Source organism: Hemiscyllium ocellatum, chromosome 12, assembly GCF_020745735.1.
Source record: "Hemiscyllium ocellatum isolate sHemOce1 chromosome 12, sHemOce1.pat.X.cur, whole genome shotgun sequence".
Taxonomy (NCBI): domain Eukaryota; kingdom Metazoa; phylum Chordata; class Chondrichthyes; order Orectolobiformes; family Hemiscylliidae; genus Hemiscyllium; species Hemiscyllium ocellatum.
Window position 1 is genome coordinate 57,277,298 of NC_083412.1, and position 25,807 is coordinate 57,303,104.

General features: G+C 39.5%; 1 protein-coding gene across 5 annotated transcripts in view; it reads right to left on the reverse strand.

Annotated features, from left to right (window-relative positions):
* The window catches only part of nme7 (NME/NM23 family member 7), a 162,880-nt gene that overhangs the window by 53,540 nt on the left and 83,533 nt on the right, over positions 1 to 25,807 (reverse strand). For all 5 annotated transcript variants that reach the window (XM_060833577.1, XM_060833579.1, XM_060833578.1 and 2 more), the window contains exon 8: positions 8,673 to 8,741. In XM_060833577.1, the coding sequence (XP_060689560.1) occupies positions 8,673 to 8,741 (69 nt within the window). The remainder of the gene's footprint in view (positions 1 to 8,672; positions 8,742 to 25,807) is intronic.

A 25,807-nucleotide genomic window follows, 5' to 3' on the forward strand; every position in this document is an offset into this window, starting at 1 on the left:
TGTGAAAACACATATGAAATTGAGAATCACTGCAAAGCAATAGACTGATGAGTTTTGAGCACTCACATGGGTGAGGAGTCACAATCCACAAAGGAACACCAGCATTCTCTTGATTAGAGTTATGGTTATGTATAGCTTGGGTTCACTCCACAAACACAGAGGTATGGTGAGGAGACATGGCCTATATGAACAACCACAGCCGTATGGGAAGTGAACACATGCCATGGGATTGATTCTCCAGTACACTCCAGTTATGTAGCCAACTTATGTAACCTGAACCAACATCACAGCCCACCCCCATCCCACGCCAATACCACCACATCCCCAGTATATCCAAGCAGAACATATTAAAATACCTAGCCTATATTTTTAAAGCAGATCCTACACTACTGTATAATTAATTGGAGAGAGACTGTAGGATGTTTCCCCTGTTTTCCACCTCTAGCAGTCCACAAGTGGATATGTTTTAAAGAGAACAGGCATCAAGTGCTAAGATTCCTAAAAACAAATAAGATTAGATTGGATTCCCTACAGTGTGGAAACAGACCCTTTGGCCCAACAAGTCCACACTGACCCTCCGAAGAATAGCCCACCCAGAACCATTTCCCTCTGATTAATGTACCTAACACTATGGGTAATTTAGCATGGCCAATTCACCTGACCTGCAGGTCTTCAGAGTGGGAGGAAACTGGAGCACCCGGAGGAAACCCACACAGGCAGAATATGCAAACTCCATACAGACAGTCACCAGAGGCTGGATTTGAACCTGAATCCCTAGCGCTGTGAGGCAGCAGTGCTAACCACTGAGCCACCATGCCACCCCGGACAGGTTTTCTCTCAAGTTTATAAAAAGGAAGATGGAAGCTTGGAAGTTTCTGTTGATGGATTCATAGTGGCTTACTACTAGTAGTAATAGGTTCTCATTCTGCTCCAGTCATAGTGTATCAAGCCTCTTTAGTGAAGATCTGGCTTGGTTCTACAAATCCTGTGTTGTAGGAAGCATGATGGCTAAGGAAGCATGATGGGTTAGGGCTAAATTTAAAAGCAAAACTTCAAAGCCAAGAATCTTAGGATTACTACCTGAATCACAAGCAAATTAGTGTAGGTAAGAATAGATTATTAAATGCATGGCTCAAAGATCTCCGTGGGAACAACAGGCTTTGGTTTATGGGGGACAGGTATCTGTACTTGGGAGACTGAGAACTCTACCATTTGGATAATATTCATCTGAACTGCGCTGGAACCAATATTCTGGTAAGTCATAAAACCCTGATATCAGAGAGAGCTTTAAGTTACATAGTGTGGGGTGAGAAATTAAGTTTGGGAAGATGTAATAAGTTGAGCAGAGAACCAAACAGAAGGCAGGCTGCAAAAAGGTAAAGGATTATCACATTGTGACAGGAAGGGACAAAGTATACAAATCTAAAAGTGCACTGGGCTAAAGATTACAAAAGTTGTAAAAAGACAAAACTAGACTCTCTATATATGAATGTCTGCAACATTTGTAATAAAGCAGATTAATTTACAGTGCAATTTGAATTAATTTGTGTTCTGCTAGCCATTAGACAGACAGAAGTGCAGAATGACTGTAGCCTGAATATCCAAGGATACAATAAATTTAGGAAGGATAGGAAACTACAAAAGGTGGAGGGGTAGCTCTGCTAATTAATGAGAACATTGGTACAATAGATATTAATTCTGTAAACCAGTATATAGAATCAGTTTTGCTGGAGATGAAAGACAGCAAATGTAAGAAGTTTCTTGTGGAAGAGCTATGTAAGTAATTATCACATTGTAAGAAGAGTATACTAAAAAAAAGTGGGCTTGTAAGAAGATATGGCATTTATCACGGCAGATTTTAATTACATATAGATTGAACTAATCAGATTAACAATGATAGCCTGGATGATGACTTCACCTGGTGTTTTTGGGACAGTTTCTTACATCAGCATTTTCTAGTGCCCACTAGATTTTATTAGATCTGGTAATGTTAAGTGAGATAAGTTAATTACCTTATTGTGAAGATGCCACTAGGAGCAGAGATCATGATAGGTTTGAATATATTATTCAGTTTGAGGGAAAGAAGGGTGAAGCTGATATTAGCATTTTAAATTTAAATACAATTGGGGGGTATGAAAACAGAGCTGGCTAAAGGGAACTGCAAAATTAAGTTATAGGATAGGTCAGTTGAAATATAGTGGCGCACATTGAAGGAGATACATAGAATTATTCAGAAAAGGTTCACTTCAGTGAGTAGGAAAGAATCCAAAGGAAGGATGCACCATTCGTGGCTAACTAAGGTAGTAAAAGATAAAATCGAATTGAAAAAAAGTGTATCATGCTGCAAAAGGTGAGGAGCAAACCAGAAAAAGAGAGAGAATATAAACAATGACTTAAAGCAGCTAAACAAAGAACAGATTGCAATAGATTTGAAATGTGTTTAAAAAGATATGTACAAAATGAATTGTGACATTAGCAAGGTGTTTAAAATCGCTAATGATTGCCAATAGATATCTCACCTCCTGCCAAGCATAAATCTTGTCATGTCAGTTTGGAAAAGCAAAATAGATGGAGCAAGATGGCCTGATTGTTGAGATGAGCCTCATTATACATCTCACCTGATGCTACCACATATCCCACTGTAGCCCATATCACTCAGGCCCCTTTAAAGATTCCACCCATAGAATTTTACAGGATGAAATCAGGCGCCCACTCATTATGTTTATACATCAGGAGTTGTGTTACTCGCCATAGCATTCCTAGCCTCTGACCTGCTCTTGCAGCGATTCATGAGCCGAATCCATTTGAATTTCTGGTCAATGATCCCCTCCAGGATGTTGGTAGTAGGGAATTCAGTGATGGTAACACCGTTGAATGTTAAGGGGCAGTGGTTAGATCGTCTCTTGTTGATGATGGTCATAGCCTGGCATTTGTGTCATTCAAATGTTATTTGCTACTTGTCAGCTCAAGCCTGAATATTGTCCAGATCTTGTTGCATTTGGACATGGACTGCTTCAGTATCTGAGGAGTCGCTATTGGTACGGAACATTGATTGCAATCATTGCCAAACATCCCCACTTCTGACCTTATGATGGAAGGAAGGTCACTGATGAAGCAACTGAAGATGGTTGGGCTAGGACATGACTGTGAGGAACTTCTGCAGAGATGTCCTGGAGTTAAGTTGACTGACCTCCAACAACCATGACTATTTTCCTCTGTGTCAGGTAGGACTCTAACCACTGGAGAATTTGCCCCCAGATTCCTAATGATTCTAGTTTTGCTATTTGATGCCATACTCGGTCGAATGTCGCCTTGATATCAAGGCTGTCACTCTCACCTCACCTCTGGAATTTCTCTCTTTTGTCCATATGTGAACCAAGGATATAATCAGGTCAGGAGTTGAGCTGCCCTGGCAGAACCCAAACTAGGTGTCAATGAGCAGGTTATTGCTGAGCAGCTGCTGTTTGATAGCATCGTTGATGACCTCTTCTGTCACTTTACTGATGATCAAGTGTAAACTGATGAGTTGGTAATTGACCAGGTTGAATTTGCCTGCTTTTTATATACAGGACATACTTGGGCAATTTTCCACATTGTAGGGTAGATTCCAGTGTTGTAATTATACTGCATCAGCTTGGCTAGGGGAGTGGGAAGTTCTGGAGCACAAGTCTTCAGTACTATTGCCAGGATGTTGTCAGGGCCCGCAGCCTTTGCAGTATCCAGTATCTCCAACCATTCCTTGGTATCACCTGAGGTGTTTACCTTGAGGGAAAGGGAGAGGCATTTTATTACCTACTGCTCTGAAACAAAATGCAACATTAAATAGACACAAACACAAAGTAATTTTAAATTACAATTACTTGTGTTTGTGTCTACTTAATATTGCATTTTGTTTCAGAGCAGTAGGTAATAAAATTCCTCTTCCTTTCACTCAAGAAAACCTTGCATTTTAACCCAAAAACAAAAATTGCTGGCGAAACACAGCAAGTCTGGCAGCATCTATGTGAGGAATGCAGAGTTAACATTTGAGTCTGGTGAAGAATGTTTTCTTCCTACATATGTTGCTGAATTTCACCATCAACTTCTGTTTTCTGTTTTTTGTTTCGGATCTCCAGCATCTGTAATTCTTGCTTTCAGTATTGTATTTTGGCTCCCTCATTTGAACTCCTTAAATTACAGTTTAATTGAAGTGTGATAGCTACATGCTAATAAAGTAAAAAGAAAGCATTTGTTGCAATTGACGAAGAGAGGATTGTGACACCAACATCTGCCTTTGCTTCAATGCATCTTCCCTTTAAGAGCAAGTTAGCTCAGTGGTGGCAGCCAACTATAATATTGGTCCTATACTGATAGGTGAAGCTAGTGAAGAAAGATCAGTGATAGAGGTTTAAGAAAAATCACATCTCCATAACTTAAGTCCCTGACAAATGAGACACCCCTCAGCATATCAAGGTTTTTGATAGTAATTATGACTTTCACACCATCAAAAATTGACTTCAACTTGATTGCACCAGCCCTAATTTTTTTCTGATGATTTTCAAAAGGTGACTAATATCTTGTTACAGCAACTTCATGTTCTTATATGAATTTCAATATTGAAAATGTAGGCAAGGTAATTAATTTGCTGTTTGCGCAATAACAGAAAGGTTTGGATCAAGGCATCTTGATATGTGTTTATCCATAAACATCTTTACTCGAAGTTACATTCACACCTAATGTACACATTTTTATTATATCTGTTGGTTCGCTGTCTAATGAAGCAAAGACAAAAAGAAGTACAGGATAGTTCTAATGTGAATTTTAGTATTATGATGTATATGTAATGTGATAAATCCAGGCATCACAGCACAGGTGACGCAAGACCACCAGCATGGATTGATTCCAGAGGGGTAGAATTGAATAAACCACTTTCTGAGTTTGAATTTACAGTATTCAAATTTTAGCATTCCGTTTCCACTTGTGAAATTGCTCCACAGATCCTGCCACCTACTGCTGATCTGGGAGGTACATTTGTGTAGTACATGGTAATATACATAAGAACATAAGAACTAGAAGCAAGAGTAGGCCGCCTGGCCCTTCAAGCTTGCTCCACCATTCAGTAAGATCATGGCTGATCTTTTTGTGGACTTAAGTCCACTTACCCATGCTCTAACCGTATCCCTTAATTCTTATATTGTTAAAAAAAAAATCTATCTTAGCTATAAAACGTTTACTGAAGTAGGGTCAACTACTTCACTGGGCAAGGAATTCCATAGCTTTACAACCCTCTGGGTGAAGAAGTTCCTTCTCAATTCAGTCCTAAATCTACTCCCTCTAATCTTGAATCTATGTCCTCTTGTCCTAGTTTCACCTGAAAGAGGAAACATCCTCTCTACTTCTATCTCATTTATTCCCTTCATATTTTACGTTTCTATAAGATTCCTCCCCCTACCACCATTCTTCTGAATTCCAATGAATATAATCCCAGTTTACTCGATCTCTCATCATAAGCCAAACCCCTCAACTCTGGAATCAACTTAGTGAACCTCCTCTACACACCCTCCAGTGCCAGTACATCCTTTCTCAAGTAAGGAGACCAAAACTGCACACAGTACGCCAGGTGTGGCCTCACCAGCACACTGTGCATCTGCAACATAACCTCCCTGCTTTTAAAGTCAATCCCTTTAGCAATGAAGAACAAAATTCCATTTGTTTTCCTAATTACTCATTGTACCTGCAGATCAACCTTCTGTGATTCATGTACAAAGACACCCAGATCCCTCTCCAAAGCAGCATGCTGCACCTTTTTACCATTCAAGTAATAATCCTTTTTACTGTTACTTTTATCGAAATGGATGACTTCACATTTATTAACATTGTATTCCATCTGCTAGACTATGCCCACTCACTCAATGTACCTATGTTCCTCTGCAAAGTTTCACAGTCCTCTGCACACTTTGCATTATCACTCATCTTAATGCCATCTGCAAACTTTGACACACTACATGTGGTCCCCAACTCCAAATCATCTCTACATAATAGGTCTGTACAGAGTTAATGTGCAACTTACCTTCCTTATAACTGATCTTGCACAACATGAGCTGGCCAAATGCTGGGTGAATTGCTATAAACAATTTTAAGCAGGAATTCCAGTTACAATTAAGGATTCCTTTAAATTTATAAAGCACATGCAGAACATGCGTATCAATAGCAATCTATGTGCTCATGTGACATTGCTGGCCTATTCAGCAAAGTACCATTTGAAGAAGCCATTGACATCTGCACTGAAGCTCAAAATCATGGTGATCTTGTGTGCATTGTATGAATCAGTATTTCTTAAACTTATGAATTCAACAAATTGTGCAGTTGAGTGCAGTTTTAACAACATCACGTATGTCCAAATAGATGGTATTGCCATGGCTTCTCCACTAGACCTCACTCTCTCAAGCATCTTTGTTAGATTCTATGAGGTGAGAAATATGTCTTTGCTGAAATAACAAACAATCTCTAACCCTTGCAGATTTCTAATATGTAAATAAAATATTTATTATAATTTACAATGTCTGAATTCAGTTCAACATTTAAGAATTTCATAACATGTCCATACAGAACTCCAAATTCATGTTTGAAATGGAAGTCAAATAAGATCCATTTTCTTGATGCCCTCATTAGGAAACTGGCCAGGGTTCTCTACTCTTAGTCCACTACGAACCTATATTCACTGGTTAATTTACACAATAAGATTCCTACAGTTTCTGCAAGTTTAGCTTCATCAGCAACCTTGTAAATAGGACACAAGCCACTTGATAACTGTGCAAACTTGATATTGAAGTAGAGTGTATCAAAGATATTCTGCATGATAATGGCTATCCTGATCAGATTGTGCAATATACAGTGAGAAATAAACTCACGATTGGTCCGAAGGCCAACATAGAAAGGCAAAGTCTTTCAAAAGTTTGAACAACATGTGAAGCTAGCTGTTTCATTCTGCTATTGTGCAGAAGAAACATGAATTCTATGCTAACAGGGCAATGCCATCAAACCAAAAAGATATTTTGTCTATCATACAAATTAATAACGGGGTATATTAATTTTAGTGCTAGTTCAATGTTGAGTATGTCCCAAAGATTGGCTAATCATATGAAACAACATATCCTTTCAGCTGTTCACAATAAACAAAGTACTGACCATCCCCAGCCGGCACTTGCAGAACACACACCACATCCAATGTGTCCATTTGCACAATTAGAACTAATTTGCTGTGTAATCTTGAGTGTGTGAAGAATTATGTTGACCATCAGTTTAGAGTCATCAGTCAGTATCAGTTTGGTATACTTGCATGTACTGCAAGCTATATGTATTAACACACAGAGCTCTCTGTGCTTTGCAGACAGAAAGGACATGTATACAGACTGCACCTGTTTCAGCTTAACAAAATAAATGACAGCTGGTTCAGTTCTCAGAGTAATGCTGTGATCTGTTAACCTGTCTGGTTTAAAATATAAACAAAGCATGACAGTTAACTGTCCATCAGCATGAACAGGTGCATTCTCACTAGAATGCTTTTACCAGTCAGAGTCCAATTTCCAAATAAATTCAGCAATATCCTTTCACACCGTTGTTTTCCTCTTAACATAGTATTCTTGTGAATTGTCCTGATGTGTTCAAGATGAAAAGCCTCCATAAAGCACCGAATGAAAAGTGGTGCCATGAACATTTATACTCTTCCATGAGTTTAAAAGAATCACAGCAACAACACTCTCAATTACAAAAGAATGTATAACTGAATCAGATTATATTCCCAAAAAATGTGCCATACATTCACCTGCCCTAGCTTAATCAGATAACAGACAATATGCCACATAATGAAAAAGAACAACTTTTTCTTCACATTGAAGAAAGCTAAGTATGAGTTTTTTTTCGCAGTAAGCAATGATTCTAAGGAAAGATGTGGCTTTACCTCTTTTTATGTATTTTAATCCATAATTATAATAAATTATAACTGATGACAAAAAAATCTATCGTGTATCAAGTAGATTAAATCAATTTAATATTAACTTGAATATAAGAAAATATAAGAAAATGCTCTGTTTATAAATGTTCTTGATTGTTTGCCAGCAAATAGCGGTAAAGAAATAGATAAGAATAAAATAATGCAATAAACATCTAAACATTCATGATTACAAAATAACTGGAATCCAATCATTTCCCAATAAATTGGGACTGGCTGAGTAAAATGATTGTCAAAGAGTACTCAAAGGTTACCTAAGAAATAGTTATTTTATATGCTGCCAAGTCAAAACCTTGCAACTGAAGATGGCACCTGCGTAAAGTTTGTCCAAGTAGGAGAATGGAATTTTCCTAAGTTAATTTGTAATAATATCAATTCACTCCATACAATTCCTTATTATTAGACCACAAAAACTTGGTGAGAAGTGTCTGTAATTTCTTTCTCCACCATTTCAGCAGAGGCTTAAAATGATATATCACTGAGAAACAAACGACATAAAAGCAGTCTTTTAGAAAAGAAATGAAAAAAAAGCTGGAAAAATGTACAGACAAACATCATTTTGTGGTTCAGTCAAAAATAAAACCTCATGCATTTTGTATTGTTTTTACTGAAACACTCCTCCTTCTTTGCCTGTTTAAGTACTTTTAATATTCTTTCACCACCTTTACCAACTTTTACTTACATTGTATTCAGAAACAACTCCTTTATACACTTCAAGGAACTCTTCTGCATTGGCTTGGTCTAGATTGAACTGTGGAAATAAGAGAAAAATGTTTATCACCGAAGTTCGTTTTGTATCTACTTGAAAAACATTATTTCCAACAGTGCAAAACTTCAACAGACTTTTATTGAACAAAACTGATCAGAGACCATACATTATAATCTTAAATTACATAAAGCCAGACTAAGTTAGCTGGTAGAATAGTGGACTCAGGAACTGATGACAAATCTACTCAGTGAATACGGATTCCATGAATTTACGCAAGTGAGAACTGCATTTGCTTCTGGCTGGAGCGGAAAACACCTCAGACGAAACGATTAAATTATATTACTTAAGGCCTGAGTAGTCTCCTGGGCTTTTGATCATCTAAAGAGGTCAAAGAGAAGTTTTTCCAGAATTTGTACTCTACCTGGTCTGTGTTTTAAAATCCAATTTTCCATTTCTTCCAGCATATTTCCTGACTGTTGGATATGCTGAGGAGTGCATATATTGTGGCACATATTGTTGGAAGAAGCTGGATATTCCTTTTTCTATCCTCCTTTGTTGAATTTGTCTAAGTTGATACTAATTGTATAAATTATGTGTTCATTTCAGAGAGAGAAAAAAGCCTACACTGCTAACTGACCTAGCAGTGATTCTGCACAGTTACTGCCTTTGCTGTTTGAATTGATGTATCGCTGGACATTGGAGTGTGTCTCCGAAAAATTCAAAAATAGTAAAATTCACAACTGATCTTGGAGGAACCTGTTTGGGAGTGGTCACAGCACAGAAACATATAAGTGAATAGTTTTAAAGTATAGCCTTGCTAAAATCAGCAATAGCGAGAAGAGTGGGTTCTTTCTTGATTATATGTTTTTATTGGGATCTGTCTCGATTAAATTTTTAAAAAACAAGCCATAAGTATTAAGTTAGCCTGGAGTAGTGTTTTATAGAGCAATAAGACAGTACTATTTTCGGGGTCTGTAGATTGGAAGGAGTGTGATATCCTCTTCTTGTCAGATGTGGGAGTTTTGAGAGTGTTTATGGGTTCCTGAGGAATATATCTGCAATAAATGCTGTTGGTTACGAATCTTGTCAGATCGAATGGATCAGTTGGAGCGATAGTTAGAGGCAATGAGGAATTTACAAGAGCTTAGGGATGCAATGGATTGCAGTAATAGAAAGGGAGAAAACTGCAGATACAGTCAAGTAGAGAAGGTAGGCAGGTAGTACAGGAGTCTTCTGTGACTATCCTCATTTCAAATATGTATGCTGTTTTGGAAAATGTGGGGATGATGGACTTTCAAGGGAATGTAGTATAAACAACCAAGTTTCTGGTATCAAGACAGGCTCTAATGTGATGAGGGGTGTGTTATGTTCCAAGCGATTTATTGTATTAACAGACTCTCGAGTCAGAGACACAGATGGACGTTTCTGCGGCCAGATGTGAAAAATCAGGATGGTGTCATGCCTCCCTGGTGCCAGGATCCAGGATGCCTCAAAGAGGGTGCAGAATGTTCTCAAAGGGGAGAGGGACCATCATGAGGTCACTGTATACACTGGTACCAATGACATAGCAAGGGAGAAGGATGAGATTCTGAAGGGAGAATATAGAAAGTTAGGCAGAAACTTTAAAAGGAGGTCCTCAAATGTAGTAATATCTGGAGCACTCCCAGTGCTACAAGCTAGAGAGGGTAGGAACAGGAGGATAGAGCAGATGAATGCGTGGCTGAGGAACTGGCATATGGGAGAAGGATTCGTGTTTTCGGATCACTGGAATCTCATCTGGGGTCAAACTGATCTGTACAAGAAGGATGGATTGTACCTGAATTGTAAGGGGATTAATATATTGGCAGAGAGATTTGCTCGAGCTGCTCTGGAGAATTTAAACGCATAAAGGGGCGGGTTGTGTGTGTGTGGCAGGGAGACACTACAGAAAGAGATCATACTGGTACAATTGAGAAAAGAAGCAAGTCAAACACTCAGGGCAGGCAGGAACAAAGCAGAGAACAAGGTAGGATCGATAATTAAACTGCATGTATTTCAATGCAAGAGACCAAACAGGGAAGGCTGATGAATTCAAGGCTTGGTGAGGAACACAGAACTAGGGTATCATAGCAATTACAGAAACATGCCTCAGGGATGGACAAAATTGGCAGCTTAATGTTTCTGGATACAAATGCGACAGAAAGGATAGAAAGGAGGCAACAGAGGAGGGAGTTTGGCATTTTTGATACGGGATAGCATTATAGCTGTACTGAGGGAGGATATTCCCGGATATACATCCAGGGAAATTATTTAGATGGAACTGAGAAATAAGAAAGGAATGATCACCTAATTGGGATTGTATTATAGATCCCCTAATAGTCAGAGGAAAATTCAGAAACAAATTTGTAAGGAGATCTTAGTTATCTGTAAGAACAATAGGATGGTTATGGTAGGGGATTTTAACTTTCCAAATTGGGACTGCCAAAGTGTTAAGGGTTTAGGTGGAGAGGAATTTAAGAATGTACAAGAAAATTTTCTGAGTCAGTCTGTGAATGTACCTACTAGAGAAGATGCAAAACTTGACCTACTCTTGGGAAATAAGGCAGAGGAGGTGACTGAGGTGTCAGTGGGGGAGCACTTTGGGGCCAGCGACCATAATTCTATTAGTTTTAAAATAGTGATGGAAATGGATAGACCAGATCTAAAAATTGAAGTTCTAAATTGGAGAAAGACCAATTTTGACAGTATTAGGCAAGAACTCAAAAGCAGACTGGGAGCAGATGTTCTCAAGTAAAGGGATGACTGGAAAATGAGAAGCCTTCAGAAATGAGATAACGAGAATCCAGAGACAGTATATTCCTATTAGGGTGAAAGGAAAGGCTGGTAGGTGTAGGGAATGCTGGATGACTAGAAAAATTGAGGGTTTGGTTCAGAAAAAGAAGGAAGCATATGTCAGGTATAGACAGGATAGATAGAGAGAATCATTAGAAGAGTATAAAGGCAGTAGGTGTACACTTAAGAGGGAAATCAGGAGGGCAAAAAGGAGACATGAGATAGCTTTGGCAAATAGGGTTAAAGAGAATCCAAGGGGTTTTTACAAATACATTAAGGACAAAAGGGTAACTAGGAAGAGAATAGGGCCCCTCAAAGATCAGCAAGGCAGCCTTCGTGTGGAGCCGCAGGACATGGGGGAGACACTAACTGAGTATTTTGCATCAATGATTACTGTGGAGAAGGATATGAAAAATATAAAAATTGGGGAAATAGATGGTGACATCTTGAAAAATGTCCATATTACAGAGGAGGTAATAATGAATGTCTTAAAATACATAAAGGTGGATAAATCTCCAGGATCTGATCAGGTGTACCCTAGAACTCTGAGGGAAGCTAGGGAAGTGATTGATGTGCCCTTGCTGAGATATTTGTATCATCGATAGTCACAGGGCAAGTGGCAGAAGACTGGAGTTTGGCTAACCTGGTACCATTATTTAAGAAAGATGGTAAGCACAAGCCAGGGAACTGGTGAGCACGGCGATGGTGTTGGGCAAGTTGTTGGAGGCCATCCTGAGGGACAGAATTTACAGGTATTTGGAAAGGCAAGGACTGATTAGGGATAGTCAACGCGGCTTTGCGTGTGAGAAATCATGTCTCACAAACTTGATTGAGTTTTTTGAAGAAGTAACAAAGAAGATTGATGAGGTCAGAGTGGTAGATGTGATGTATATGGACTTCAATGAGGCGTTCAACAAGGTTCCCCATTGGAGACTGGTTAGCAAGGTTAGATCTCATGGAATATAGGGAGAACTGGCCATTTGGATAAAGAACTGGTGCGAAGGTAGAAGACAGAGGGTGGTGGTGGAGATTGTTTTTCAGATTGAAGGCCTGTGACCAGAGGAGTGCCACAAGGATCGGTGTTGGATCCACTACTTATCATCATTTATATAAATTATTTGGATATGAACATAGTGGTATAGTTAGTAAGTTTGCAGATCACACCAAAATTGGAAGTGTAGTGGACAGTAAAGAAGGTTCCCTCAAATTACAATGTGATCTTGATCAGATGGGCCAGTGGGCTGAGGAGTGACAGATGGAATTTAATTTAGATAAATGTGAGGTGCTGCATTTTGGGAAAACAAATCTTAGCAGGACTTATACACTTAATGGTAAGGTCCGAGAGAGTGTAGCTGAACAAAGAGACCCTGGAGTGCAGATTCATAGCTCCTTGAAAGTGGAGTCGCAGATAGATAGTGTAGTGAGGAAGGCATTTGGTATGCTTTCTTTATTGGTCAGAGTATTGAGTACAGGAGTTGGGAGGTCAAATTGCAGCTGTACAGGACGTTGGTTAGGCCACTTTTGGAATATTGTGTGCAATTCTGGTCTCCTTCCTATTGGAAGGATGTTGTGAAACTTGAATGGGTTCAGAAAAGATTTACAAGGATGTTGCCAGGGTTGGAGGATTTGAGCTACAGGGAGAGGCTGAATAGGCTGGGGCTGTTTTTTCCTGGAGCATCAGAGGCTGAGGGATGACCTTATAGAAAGGAGAAAAGGATCCAGATGCCAGTGCCAAAAACCTAGCCCCTCAATCTTGGCCTTAACCTCCAAATACACGGCCGCATGATCAGAAATAGCTATGTTCCCAATTTTACAAACTATAATCAATTCTAGAAGGGTGGAGAGAACCAGAAATAGATCAATCCTCGTGTGACATTTATGTGGTTTTGAGAAAAAGGTGAAGTCCCTGCCGGTAGATTGAAGACATGTCCAAATGTCCACCAGCCCCAACTCCTTACATAAGTCAGTCACCTGCTTCGCCTGTGAAGAGTTGGGGGCCCATTAGGCACCCTGTGCACTGTTGGATCCAAAAGACAATTGAAATCCACACACACCCCCAATAATAATGTGCCGTGTTCCGAAGGCACTCACCTTAGAGAAGACACTAATCAAAGATTTGAAGCGATGCGCCGGAGGACAGTAGACATTTAAAATGCCGTATTCCTCCCCATGTATCAGGGCCTTAAGTGGTATAAAATCACCCCTGCTCATCTTTCACCTGCTCTAATAATGTGAACAGAAGATTTTTCTGGATAAGTACTGCCACTCCGCTACTTTTAATAGTAAAGGATGTAAAGGAAATCTGGTCATAACCCCCCTGTTGTAGCTTCAGGTATTCCCCATCATCAAGATGGATTTCCTTCAACAAGGTGATATCAACCCTTTCCCTCTTAAGGCTAGAAAGCACTTGTTTCCTTTTAACAGGCGAATGACATCCCTTGATGTTCCAGGTGCACCATTTAACATGACACTTAGCCATATCCCCTTTCAGAGACCCTTGAACCCTTGGAAGGGAGAACACTGCTTACAATGCGCCAATCACAAGTAAATAAAGACTCATAAAGTTGAAGAACTATATACACAAAAACTAGTCTGTAATAACTACAAACAAATATTACTACCAAAAACTACAAAGAAACAACTATAAAACCTTGAATGGAAGACTCTGCCCTCTGCCTAAAGGGGCACTCACCCTACCCATTCTCTCCTTCACAGCTTCTTCAAGCCTGGACTGTGCCTTAGGCGAAAAAAACAAGGAGATGATCCTTAAATCAACAAAAAAAAGACAAAGTTAGGATGAGCACTCCGCCCATCCCGAGCTTCATGTCACCCCTACTTGTGACTTAAACAGCGAGAACAAAAGACATCCACAAAATTTCCCAAAACAAATCCAGTTATAAGAAAATAGGAACAACATATTCCAAGTTTTTTCTTTAAATTATTAGGAAGCGATAAAGGAAAACACAGGGAAAGAAGGAAAACAGGATGAACATTAACTGTATTCTTCAGGCCAGTCCATCTATTGTAAATTGTCTACAAAGGTTTTAGCTTTATCTGCCAAGTCAAACGTACAAACTGAGTCCTTGCGGCTGACACGGAGCAATGCGGGGTACCTCATGGAGTACTGGATACACAGGTTCCTCAGCCTCTTTTTAAATCCATTGAAGGACTTCCTCTTTTCATTTAAAGGTACCAAGAAATCCTGGAAAAACAATATTTTTGACCCCATGGGTCTTTTCCCAGTAGTCTGGAGGCTTCCATTACATTTTGCTTGCCCTTGTATGAATGGAAGTGTACTAGGATCGGGCGGGGGTACTGTACTAGCCCAGACCTGTGCACTGCGATCTAACAGGCCCTTTCAATCTGCAGCTGGCGATTTGAAGGCCTAGGAACTGCGACAGCCAGCTTTCAAAGAAGCTGACTGGCTGCCTACCTTCTTCACCCTTCGGGAGCCCGACAATCCGAAGATTCATCCTCCAACCTCGATTTTTGATGTCGTTGACCTGGTGTCGTAAGGCCTGCACCTCTCCAGCACCTGGATCCCACCAGATGAGGACTCCATTGCTGCTTCTGAGGCCTTGGTTCAACCCTCCACCTCCTCCAGCCACTCCACTAGGCCCTGGATCTCCTGTTTCTGCAGCATGGACATGATGGATTGGCTCTGGGCACGAATCTCCTCAATTCCAGCTCCAATCTTCAAGGTAAATCTTTCCATCACCTCTAACAATTCCTGAGAGTCTGTCAGGTCCGGGGTGTGTATGTGTGTGGGGAGGTGGATTTCAGGAGAGGCTGCTGCTGCCGTGGTCTCTGGTATGCCCGGGGCTGCAGGGGAGTGTGCTCCCTGTTGCTGTTTGCTCGCTCCTTTTTCCTTTGGCTTCCTTCCCATTTCCAAATATTAACAAATACGTGTTCTGTAGGAATTTGAACTAATAATTCCTGGCCAGGGACAGCAATATGCCTTGGCTTTGTTTGGCAGAACCATCCTTGGCAGTTCTACAGAGTCACCGGCATCTTGCAGAGTCCATGAATATGATTTTGATACTCTCAGTCAAGCTGCTTTTCCAATTCCCCATCAGGAGTCCACTTCTGTCCTCGAAGATGTGCAGCAGCATTGACTCAACAGATTTTTTTTAGAAGCAGTTCAAGCCTGTTCATTCATTTCATGAGATCACAGTTAATTGGCCTAGCTCATAACCTTTATTGCATGTTGCTCACAGATTTTTTTAAAAGAAAATTATTTAATCTCAGATTTAGAGTTAATAACTGACTCAGTCTGAACTGTCAGTTCCAGAGTAGTGTTCAAAATTAATATCATCAGTGAAGATTTTTTTCGATTTTCACTCCTAAAAAGATAAAAGTTTCCACATACTGTTTGCTACCCCTGGATCTTTAAAATACAGGAAATAATTTTGAAAGTACAACACTACTGAGGGGACATTTCCTTACATTAAGAAACAGGAAGGCAATAAAATGGTCTTTTGCTGGTGATAGTCAGTTCACTCAGGCAAAATGAGATGATTTTCAAAGAACACAAAAAAGATCTGAATTGACATGGCAAGAAAAAGAGAGCATGCTGGAAAGCTGGGCTTAACTTGGAACAGGATATTGTAATGGTATATATCTGCTAGAAGAGAGTGAGGACTGCAGATGCTGGAGATCAGAGCTGAAAAATGTGTTGCTGGAAAAGTGCAGCAGGTCAGGCAGCATCCAATGAGCAGGAGAATCGACGTTTCGGGCATAAGCCCTTCCTGAAGAAGGGCGTATGCCCGAAACGTCGATTCTCCTGCGCCTTGGATGCTGCCTGACCTGCTGCGCTTTTCCAGCAACACATTTTATATCTGCTAGAAGCACAGTGTACAGTAAAAGGAGCTCTAAACTTCTTTGAACGTGTTAGTTATTTCATCCAGAAGCACCTTTTCCTTCATACGAGATATTATCATTTGTTAATAATGTTTATTTCATGTTGATTTTTGCTCTTTTTTACCACAGCAAATGGCCGAAATAGGACATTGTGTCTTTTATTTCTGTTAGTCACCGGAAGTTCATTTTTGTTTTCCAAAGTTACCTAACTCTATGGGATCATAACAATATCTTTGATAAAATTGCTCCTTAACTTTGTCAATTAAGAGATTTTAATTCTAGTTTGAGTGATTTCTCTTTGTAATCTAATCTTTGGGAGTTGGAGTGTGAATCTGGTAAATAGCCTCTGTGAAAAGTCAATATATCCTTCCAAACATGCAATGGTGAAACTGAACACAGTGTCTGAGATGTGGTCTCACTAAATCTTTGTATAACTGCAACATGACTTGTATTCCGTTATGTTATGGTCCAGTATTCTAGTAATTGCCTTAATGTTTTTCTGCACCTGGCCATGAAATACTAACGATATATGTTGATGGCCTTCTAATTCTCTTCACTGCTTTTAATTTTTCACCATGTAAACAAATTATAAAATCTGTCTTTTTGCGATTCAAATAATGTTCGACACAGAAATCCATTTGCCACAGCTTTTTGCCGGCTCACTTATTCGATCAATTTCTGTGCAATTTTATGTTTTCATTCATGTTACTGCTTAGAACGTTGCTTACCTATGCGCTGTCAGCAAAACCGGAAATGTAACTTTCCAACCCATCGTCTAAGTTATTAACACAATTCCCTTGCAAACATGAATCACATTCTACAAATTGAATGCCGTTACCTCAACTGTCTGCCTCCTGCCATTCAGTTAACTGCTGTGCTCTTCCAGCACCACTGATCCAGAATCTGGTTTCCAGCATCTGCAATCATTGTTTTTACCTCGTTGATTTTAACCCTACTGCGAATCCTCTTGCAAGGATGCCTGCCTTGAAAAAGTTTTCCTCCTCTCTCTATAAGAATCCGGCTCACTGCCTTTATTCCTGATGAAGGGCTTTTGCCCGAATCGTCGATTTCGCTGCTCGTTGGAGATGCCTGAACTGCTGTGCTCTTCCAGCACCACTGATCCAGAATCTGGTTTCCAGCATCTGCAGTCATTGTTTTTACCTACTTTTCTAACCAGTTTAGTAACTAACTTCATTTCCACATGTTTCAAATTTAACTAAGTTTCTTTTGAGGCTCTTCATCACATGCATTCTGGAAGTTCATACAAATAAATTTTTGTAGCGGCAAGAACAAACCACTATAAATACCGGAAGAAACATCAAAGCAGCGCTTCACAGGAGGCTCCAATAGCACTGACGATGTTCCCTAGCCAGGGAACGAAACGTTTGCAGCAAAAACTTCCAGCTCGGCGAACAGAACCACAACAAATAAATTCTTTAGCCCATTCCATCATTTATCATTTTTGATATGTCTTCAAAAAAATTGAAACAACTGAAAAACTGTCTCTCTTTGATTAGCTTTTTAAGTGTTAGCAATGCTACAGGAATGGACGTTGTTGTTCGGTAATTCTCAACAGAAGGAATCCAAAAGATAAGCAGAAAGCTTTTCTGAAAACAATGTTGAGCAATATTACATTCAATTTTATACTGTATATGTGCTACAAATAGCAAAGGATTTTCCTTCCCTGCTCAATCAAGTGTTTTTTGATTGTACCTTGGTGCTCATGAACAATTTTAATATTTTAGATACACAAAGTCTAAACTTATGTTATTCAAAAAAATTTTTTTTCTCTCATACATAGTGGCAGCAAAACACATACAAACTTTACACATTCCATCAGCGAGTGCCAGCTGTGGTTCAGTTTATAGTGTTTTTGCCTCTGAATCATAAGCTCCAGGTCTTGATCATAAAGATCAAGCCAAATGCATTGTGCGATACTGAGGATATCAGAGATTCCAGCTTTCCATCAGACAACAAATCAAGGCCAGCTCTGGAGGATGCAAAAAATACCTTAGCACTATTTTCAGGAAGAGTGGAAAGTTGTCACCTAAAACAAATGGTCCACTGCATCACATCTACACTAACTATGACTATACTTCAAAAGTGCTTCAATGACTTTAAAAGGTTGTATTAAACACATTTTGTGATCACATAAAGTGCCATACGAGTGCAAGTTGTTTTCTTCTCTGGCTTCAATTTTACTTTTCTCATGAGAATCTTGGATATGATATTGCAGATTAATCTTACAGTGGAAGCAAAAGAATTGAATGTTTGCATTTGATGTCACAGTAGCAGTTGCTTCTCACCAACTACTAGTTAATTCAAATAATGGGTCAAAGTCACACTTTGAACTTTTAACTTTCACACATATGCAAAAGAAAGTTATGTAACCCATGGAAAACTCTAATTCTCCCATTTAACAATCACATGTTTTGGATAACTCTAGTCATCACTTTAAATAATGTGGCAGACAGAATTGAAGAAATTTCTTTGCATTCATTTAAATCATATCATCATGCCCTAGTTTCTTAGTTTTGAATTAATATTCCTGGTTTAACTTGCATCAACAAACTAATAACTCATGATTAACGGGGGCCACCATTAACCAAATTTCTCCTGCATGTGGAATTTATATAGGCTTAACTAACTGCTAAAGTTGGAACTAACATTTTATTTTACAAAAAAACTTTAACATTTAACTTTCTTCCTCTGAATTTATTACTTAGAAGCATAATTTAGCCAAAGGCTTTCCAGTGGGAGTAAAAATTAGAAATAAAAAAATTATTTGAAAAAAACACTTGTAAATCACTCGTTTAATTTCCACAGTTTCCAGTTTATTCATTTATTCCCAATTTATAGAGCACATAAAGGAGCTATATGCTTCTTGTTCAAATACTTATCTATTCCATTTAGTGATAATAGAAGCTAAATATATTCAGGACAGATTCTTGTACTGTAACCTTCCAATCTACAATAACTTGTTACCATAAATAATAATCATCTGAACATCAAAGTTCATGGCATTTGGATACTGGTAACAGCTAATAAACTATGGCCCAGAATCTCAGTGCAGGTACTGCACTAGATTTAATTCTGTATACTCTTCAATTCAAAGTGTTTTGCCTGCAAAGTTACTGCAAGTGTGAGCTAATAATGACACCACGAGAAGGAGGCAATTCTTTACATCATTTTCATTTGAAAATATGGTTTTATATATTTCAAAATGATAAACCATTTTTATGACAACTGATTTTAGTACATCCTTACCATTAAATAATCTAAAAAGGAAGGTCTCAAGTTAATTAATGTCACCAATAGAAATAACAGATCTTTCAAAACAGCTTCACATGAAAATAAGTTCTGTTAAGATAGAAACAAATCAGGATTGCAATTCAATAGGATTAATATCTGATCAGAATTTTGTTCCTAAGTTTTGAGAGATATGTTCAATTTCCTGCTCATTTATTTGTTTATGACTGGGTTTCTGGGTTTCCCAATCCTCAATTTTTCATCTTTTGCGGGGTATGGCTCTAACTATTCATAAATTCATTATTTCCTTAAAGGTTTTGATTCTAATTGATATATCTAGTAATCAGTGTATGTCAGGTGCACCCTTTACTCAATGTCACTAAGGCCATTTGTAGTGACCCTATTAAAATAGCTGTATGTCTTATTTTGCAGGCAGTCTAAAAAGCTGATATTTCTCACTTATCCATAGAAGTTAACTGAGTTGTAATACCTTAAATATTTTATATTTGTGTTTTAGATTTCCAGCATTTGAAAAATTTTTGCTTTTTCTTCTCTACATTTGAAAAGTAAAATTTATGGCATAGATCTTCCAGTCAGCATGGTGCAGATGCAAGTTGATGCTGACCACAATTTAATCTGCATATTTACACCTTATGCAGGAGTCTTTGTTCCTTTCACTTCTGGATCCAGCAGTAATTCAGTGATATGAGTCTCAGAAGGCCAGATGGCCAGTATATTTTCAATAAAACTATATTCCTTTTTGTCTTTAATTGAAAACATACCCCTTAAGGTCAGTCGTCATTAACTAGTTGATTTGTTATTTTAAATTTAGGCAGTTTTGATTGCTTTCATTGCTCAGACTTTTGAATAAGAAACTGGGATGTCATTTCAGGTTGGTGAGGCCTTTATTGGAGTACTGCGTACAGTTCTGGTCATCCTAGTATAGGAAGGATATTATTAAATTGGAGACAGTTCAGAAAATATTTACCATAATGTTGCCAGGAATGGAAGGTTTGAGTTGTAAAGATAGGCTGAGACATTTTTCATTGGTGTGTAGAAGGTTCAGGGGTGACCTTATCGATGTTCATACAATCATGAGGGGCATAGAGAAGGTAAATGGCAAGGGCCTTTTCCCTAGAGTGCATATTTATAAGATAATTGATTTTGATTGATTGAGCTGATTGATTTTATTTACTATCACGTGTACCAAAGTAGTGAAAAGCTTTGTCTGTGAACAGTACAGACAGGTCAAGGATGTACAGATAAAAAAGACTTCGAGGCACAGAGGTTACATTGCACAGGACATCTGCTAGGCAAGATCAACTTTAGCAAGATCCGCATTATTTGAGGGCTAGAATCGGCTCATCAGTCTAATAACAGCTGGAAAGCTGTTCCTGAACCTGCTAGTGCTTGTGTTCAGGTTTCTGACTCTTCTGACAGATGGAAAAGGTTGTAGGAGATCATTAACGGGGCGTGATGAGTCTTTAATAATGTTGGCAGTCTTTCTGCAGCAGTGAGCCATGGAATTCAAGTCATCACGGCTTTCCATGATGGTCTGGGCTATGCACATCACCTTCTGTAGTTTCTTACAATTGCAATACCAGGCTGTTATACACCCGGCCAAGGTGCTTTCAATGGTGCATCAGGAGGAGAGTCATTGGCCTAGTTGTACGGTCACCAGTCTACTAATCCAGTCACCCAGGTAATGTTCTTAAACTTCTTCACCCAGAGAGTGGTGAATCTACAGAATTCACTGCCACAGAAGGCTGTGGAGTTCAGGTCATTGAGTATATTTAAGTCAGAGATAAATAGGTTTTTGATTGTCAAGGGGATCAAGGGTTAAGGGGAGAAAGCAGGAGAATAGTGTTGAGAAACATATCAGCGATGATTGAATGGCAGAGCAGACTCAATGGGCTGAATGGCCTGCTTTCTGCTCCTATGCCTTATGGTCTTATCTGTAGAAGTTGGTGAGGGTCTTTATGGATATACCAAATTTTCTGAGCTGCCTGAGGAAGAAGAGGCATTATTGTGCCTTCTTGACCATCGCATTTATGAGGGAAGTCCAGGACAGGTTGTTGGTTATAGTCACTTCATGGAACTTGTCGCTCTCCACCCTCTCAACCTCAGTTCTGTTGATGCAAATGGGGGTGTGTGTTCTCCATATTTCTGTCTGAAGTCAATGATCAGTTCTTTACTTTTGCCAACATTAAAAGTGAGGTTGTTGTCACTAAAACACAACACCAAGCCCTTTATCTCCCTTCTGTATTTTGACTCGTCCTTATTAGATATCCATTGTTGTTAGATATATGGGAGGAGAAAGATTTAAAAAAGGAAATGTGGGGCAACATTTTTACATAGAGAGTGGTTCATTTGTGGAATGAACTGCCAGTGAAAGTGGTGGCTGCAGGTAGAGTTACACATTTAAAAGACTGTTTTCTCTAGAACACGGAGGCTGAGGGGTGACCTTATAGAGGTTTATAAAATCACAAGGTGCATGGATAGGGCAAATAGGTCTTTTCTCTGGGGTGGGGGAATTCAGAACTAGAGGACATATATTTAGGGTGAGAGGGGCAAGATTTAAAAGAGACCTGAAGTGCAACTTTTTCACGCAGAGGGTGCTTGTATAGAATAAGCTACCAGGGGAAATGAAGGAGGCTAGTATAATTACAACATTTAAAAGGCATCTGGATGGGTATATGAATAGGAAGAGTTTAGAGGGATATGGGCTAAGCGCTGGCAAATGGGACTAGATTAATTCAGGAGATCTGGTCGGTTTGAACGAGTTGGACCGAAGGGTCTGGTTCCGTGCTGGACATCTCTATGACTCTAAAAAGTACATGAATAGGAAGGGTTTGGAGGGATATGTGCCAAACACAGGCAAGTGGGACTAGTTTGTTGAATACATGGTCAGCATGGACTAGTTGGAATGGAAACTCTGTTTCCATACTGTGTGATGCTATAACTCTAGCACTGTTACTAAATTGAAGTGGCAGCACCAAGTACGGCACAGAGTTACCCACCAACAAACTTCACCTGCCTCATCCTTTGAGGATGGATACTGACATTCACAACCTCAACAGTGTCAGTACTGAACTAGTTACTGGTCATTTTTGATGCATCTCTCTCTGGCTTCCTGCACCATTGCATGTGCTTCCTTCTGCTACTGAGTTTCCCAGCCAACTTAACAAGCCAGAACAACTCTCCTCTTTAAGAGGTACAGACTGGCTTTAATTATTGCTTGCCACTCATAAAACTAGGCTGTCTGCTTAGTATGCTGTCACTTGAGACAGTGTTTAGCCCTGATTACTATCATGAAATGAGCAGGCAGCATTATGCCTGTTACTGCCTGTATTACTTTAACATGCATGGGTTATTGATCCCTGATCCTATTATTGGGCTTTTTTTTATATTCACTTTTGGGATGTGGGCATCACTGGCTAGGCTGGTATTTATTGCCCAATCCTAATTGCCTAGAGGCCAATTGAGAATCAACCACATAGGCCTGCAGTGACAAGTAGGCCAGACCAGGTAAGGGTTGCAGTTTCCTTCCCCAAAGGGCATTAGTGAACCAGATGGGTTTTTCCTGACAACCAACAGTGGATTTATGGTCATCATTAGATTCTTAATTCCAGATTTTAGTTTCTTAAGTTGAATTCAAACTGCATCATCTGCCATGGCGTGATTCAAACTCAGGTTCCCAGAACATTCCTGAGTCTCTGGATTAACAATTCCAGCAACAGTACCATTAGGCCATTGCCTCTCCTAAGCCTTCTAAATATGTAGCTCAAAACATCTTGTGATTTCTCTCTCAGTCTATCATGTGTTTTCTGCTATTCCGTTTGCATCTATTTCCAAAAGGCATTTGACAAGGTGCCACACAAAAGGCTACTGCATAAGAATAAAGATGCAAAGCATTACAAGCAATGTATTAACATGGATAGAGTGTGCTTAAGGAAGAGGAAACAAAGACTGAGAATAAATGATTGCTATTCGAGTTGGCAATCAGTGACTAGTGGTGTGCCTCAGGGATGAGTGTTGGGACCACAATTATTCACAATTTATACAGATGATTTGGAGTTGGTGACCACAAGTAGTGTGTCAAAGTTTGCGGATGACACTAAATTGAATGGTAGAGCAAAGTGTGCAAAGGACGATGAAACTTTGCAAAGAAAGTGGTCAAAGGTCTGGCAGATGGAGTAAAGTACTAATAGATGTGAAGTTATCCAGTTCGGTAGGAATAACAGTAAAAAGGTCTGTTACTTGAATGGTAAGAAATTGCAGCACACTGCTGAGCAAAGGGAGCTGGGTGTCCTTCTGCATGAATCACAGAAAGTTGGTCTGCAGGCATAACAGGTAATTCAGAAGACAAATGGAATTTTGTCCTTCATTGCAAAAGGGATTGAGTTTCAAAGCAGAAAGTCATAGAAAGTTATAGAGATGTACATCTTGGAAACAGGCCTCTTGATCCAACTCGCCTATGCCAACCAGATATCCCAACCTAATCTAGCCCCATTAGCCAGCACTTGCTCCATATCCCTTTAAACCCTTCCTATTCACATATAATATTTAAATGGCATCTGGATGGGTAATTGTACCAGCCTCCAACACTTCCTCTGGCAGCACATTCCATACATGCAATACCCTCTGTGTAAAAAACATTGTCCCTCAGGTCCCTTTTATATCTTTTCCCTCTCACCGTAAACCTATGCCCTCTAGTTCTGGACTCCCCCATACCAGGGAAAAGACTTTGTCTATTTATTCTATCTATGACCCTCATGATTTTATAAATTTCTATAAGGTAATCCCTCAGCCTCTGATACTCCAGGGAAAACAGCCCCTGCCTATTCAGCCTCTCCCTATAGCTCAAATCCTCCAAACCAGGCAACATCCTTGTAAATCTTTTCTGAACACTTTCAAGTTTCACAACGTCCTTCCGATGGGAAGGAAACCAAAATTGCACGCAATATTCCAAAAATAGCCTAACTAAAGTCCTGTACAGCTGCAATATGACCTCCTAACTCTTATACTCAATGCTCTGACCGATGAAGGAAAGCATACCAAACACATTCTTCACTATCCTATCTACCTGTGACTCTACTTTCAAGAAACTATGAACCTGCACCCCAAGGTCTCTTTGTTCAGCAACACACCCCAAGACCTTATCATTAAGTGTATAAGTCCTGCTCTGATTTGCCCTATACTCAATGCATTGAACAATAATGGCAAGCATACCAAACACTTTCTTCACGACTGTGAATCCTCCTGGATGTAGGTTCGCTTGCTGACCTGGAAGGCTCATTTCCAGATGTTTCGTTACCCTACTAGGTAACATCTTCAGTGGGCCTCAGGCGAACACTGCTGAAAATTCCTGCTTTCTATGTATATGTTTGGATTTCTTTGGGTTGGTGATGTCATCTCCTGTGGTGAAGTCACTCCCTGTTCCTTTTCTCAGGGGGTGGTAGATGGAGTCTAACTTGATGTGTTTGTTGATAGAGTTCCGGTTGGAATGCCACGCTTCTAGGAATTCTCGTGTGTGTCTTTGTTGGGCTTGTCCTAGGATGGATGTGTTGTCCAAGTCGAAGTGGTGTCCTTTCTCATCCATATGTGAGGATACTAGTGAGAGAGGGTTATGTCTTTTTGTGACTAGTTGGTGTTCATGTATCCTTTTTGCCTGTTTGTCCAATGTACTGTTTGTTACAATCCTTACATGGTATTTTGTAAATGACATTAGTTTTGCTTGTTGTCTGTATAGGGTCTTTCAAGTTCGTTAGCTGCTGTTTTAGTGTGTTGGTGGGTTTGTGGGCTACCATGATGTCAACCGGTCTGAGTAGTCTGGCATTCTTTTTGAATACATGGTATAGGTAATATTCCTCTGCTCTGTGTAGTTCCTCTGTGCTGCAGTGTGTGTTGGCTCATTGAAATAATGTTTTGATGCAGCTTCATTTGTGGGTGTCGGGGTGACTGCATTCGAAATGAATGGGTACCCAATGAACACAGTCTGCCGATTTCTCAGCAACAAACCCAAACTAGTAGAAAAAACACGTCCAGAAACCCTAGCCACTCTTCCCTACATCAAAGACATCTCAGAAATGACTGCCAGTCTATTCAGACTCCTTGGATCATGGTAGCCCACAAACCCACCAACACACTAAAACAGCAGCTAATGAACTTGAAAGACCCTATACAGA